Source organism: Calidris pugnax, unplaced genomic scaffold (assembly GCF_001431845.1).
Source record: "Calidris pugnax isolate Ruff unplaced genomic scaffold, ASM143184v1 scaffold949, whole genome shotgun sequence".
Classification (NCBI taxonomy): domain Eukaryota; kingdom Metazoa; phylum Chordata; class Aves; order Charadriiformes; family Scolopacidae; genus Calidris; species Calidris pugnax.
In genome coordinates this window covers 59347-62045 of record NW_015091637.1, presented here as the reverse complement: position 1 = coordinate 62045, position 2699 = coordinate 59347, and the positions used below count along the sequence as shown (strand labels likewise).

The following is a 2699-nucleotide window of genomic DNA, read 5'->3' as shown; positions in this document are numbered from 1 at the left end:
ACACACACAGACCCTATAGAACCCCAGGGTCAGACCCTATAGCACCCCTGGGGTCAGCTCGTGTAGCACCCCCAGGGTCGGACCCTATAGCTCTGCGGGATCAGATCCTATAGCTCCCCAAGAGCAGACCCTGTGGCTCTGGGGGGGTCAGATCCCATAGCTCCCCGAGAGCAGACCCTGTGGCTCTGGGGGGGTCAGTCCCTATAGCCCCCCAGGATCAGGCCCCATAGCACCCCGGGATCAGCCCCTATAGCTCCCCAAGAGCAGACCCTATGGGTCTGTGGGGGTCAGATCCTATAGCTCTATGGGATCAGCCCCTATAGCTCCCCAGGATCAGACCTTATAGCTCTGTGGGGTTCAACCCCTATAGCACCCCAAGAGCAGACCCCATAGCACCCCGGTATTGAACCCTATAGCTCTGTGGGGATCAGCTCCTATAGCACCCCAGAGTCAGACCCCATAGTGTCCCAGGATCAGCCCCTATAGCACCCCTGGGGTTAGACCCCATAGCATCCCAGGGGTACCCCCTATAGCTTCCTGGGACCCCTGTAGCCCCTATAGCACCCCACCATGGGGTCACCCCTTATGATCGGATCCCCTGGAATCCCCCCCTATAGCTCTGTGGGGATCAGCCCCTATAGCTCCCCAGGATCAGACCTTATAGCTCTGTGGGGATCAGCCCTTATAGCACCCCAGAGTCAGACCCCATAGCATCCCAGGGGTACCCCCTATAGCTTCCTGGGACCCCTATAGCACCCCCAGGATCCCCTATATCTCCATGGGGTCACCCCTGTGATAGGACCCTACGTCTCCCCTGGAATCCCCCCCTATAGCTCTGTGGGGCTCAGCCCCTATAGCACCCCAGAGTCAGTCCCGATAGCACCCCTGGGGTTAGACCCCATAGCATCCCAGGGGTACCCCCTATAGCTTCCTGGGACCCCCGTAGCCCCTATAGCACCCCAAGGATCCCCTATATCTCCCTGGGGTCACCCCCTGTGATCGGATCCCCTGGAATCCCCCCCTATAGCTCCGTGGGGATTAGCCCCTATAGCCCCCCAGAGTCAGTCCCGATAGCACCCCTGGGGTTAGACCCCATAGCATCCCAGGGGTACCCCCTATAGCTTCCTGGGACCCCCGTAGCCCCTATAGCACCCCAAGGATCCCCTATATCTCCCTGGGGTCACCCCCTGTGATCGGATCCCCTGGAATCCCCCCCTATAGCTCCATGGGGCTCAGCCCCTATAGCTCCCCAGGATCAGACCTTATAGCTCTGTGGGGATCAGCCCCTATAGCACCCCAGAGTCAGACCCCACAGCATCCCAGGGGTAACCCCCATAGCTTCCTGGGACCCCTATAGCACCCCCAAGATCCCCTTTATCTCCCTGTGATAGGACCCTACGTCTCCCCTGGAATCCCCCCCTATACCTCCATGGGGCTCAGCCCCTATAGCTCCCCACAGCCCCGATGCCGGGCGAGGTGTGTGTGTGTGTGTAAGGGGGGGGTCCTGACCCACTGCACCCCCTTTTTTCCGTGTTCCCCCCCCCCAGAACCAGCGGGACCCGATGGCCCTGGACAAGATCATGCGGGACCTGGACCAGAGCCGGGACGGGACCGTGGGCTTCCAGGGCTTCTTCTCGCTGGTGGCCGGGCTCACCATCGCCTGCAACGACTACTTCGTGCGGCACATGAAGCAGAAGGGACGGAAATGAAGTTTTTTGGGGCTCCCCCCCACCCCTCAACTACTACACTGCAGCTTCCCCGTTTTTTGGGGTCACCCTCCCCATCGTGGGCACTTTGGGGTCCCCTGTCCCCCTGGTGTCCCCCCAGGTCCCCCCAGGTCCCCATCTCCCTGGTGTCCCCCCATCTCCCCGTCCCCTTGGGGTCCCCCCAGTGTCCCCCCAGTTCCCTGTCCCTCTGGGGTCACTTTGGGGTCCCCATCCCCCTGGTGTCTTCTGTCCCCCCAGTGTCCCCCCCAGGTCCCTGCCCCCCTGGGGTCCCCATCACCCTGAGGTCCTTGTCCCCCCAGGGTCCCCCCCGGCCACAGGGGCTCTGAGGGACCCATGGGGGGCTGCACAGGGGGCTATAGGATCTAAAGGACCGTATGGGGGTGTATAGGGGCTGTTTGGGGGTCTATAGGGCCCACAGGGGGCTGTGTGTTGATGTGTAGGGGGTCTATAGGGTGTGTAGGGGATATATAGGGCCCACAGGGGGCTGTATGTCGGTGTGTAGGGGGTCTATAGGGTGTGTAGGGGATATATAGGGCCCACAGGGGGCTGTATGTCGGTGTGTAGGGGGTCTATAGGGTGTGTAGGGGATATATAGGGCCCACAGGGGGCTGTATGTCGGTGTGTAGGGGGTCTATAGGGTGTGTAGGGGATATATAGGGCCCACAGGGGGCTGTATGTCGGTGTGTAGGGGGTCTATAGGGTGTGTAGGGGATATATAGGGCCCACAGGGGGCTGTATGTCGGTGTGTAGGGGGTCTATAGGGTGTGTAGGGGATATATAGGGCCCACAGGGGGCTGTGTGTCAGTGTGTAGGGGGCCTATAGGTTGTGTAGGGGATCTATAGGGCCCCTAGGGGGCTGTACATCCGTGTGTAAGGCCTGCAGAGGGCTGTACAGGCACATATAGACGGCTGTACGGCCCGCCCAGGGCTGTATAGAGACGTATAGGGTGGCTGGAGCTCCACGGAGAGCTG

General features: G+C 61.0%; 1 protein-coding gene across 1 annotated transcript; it reads left to right on the top strand.

The window, feature by feature from the left end:
* Positions 1–1523: 1523 nt before the first annotated feature.
* S100A10 (S100 calcium binding protein A10) lies at positions 1524–1738 on the top strand (the record flags this gene model as incomplete). The annotated part of the gene is made up of 1 exon (XM_014961854.1): positions 1524–1738. A coding segment is annotated over one exon (186 nt), but the record flags the coding sequence as incomplete, so codon positions are not given.
* Positions 1739–2699: the final 961 nt, after the last annotated feature.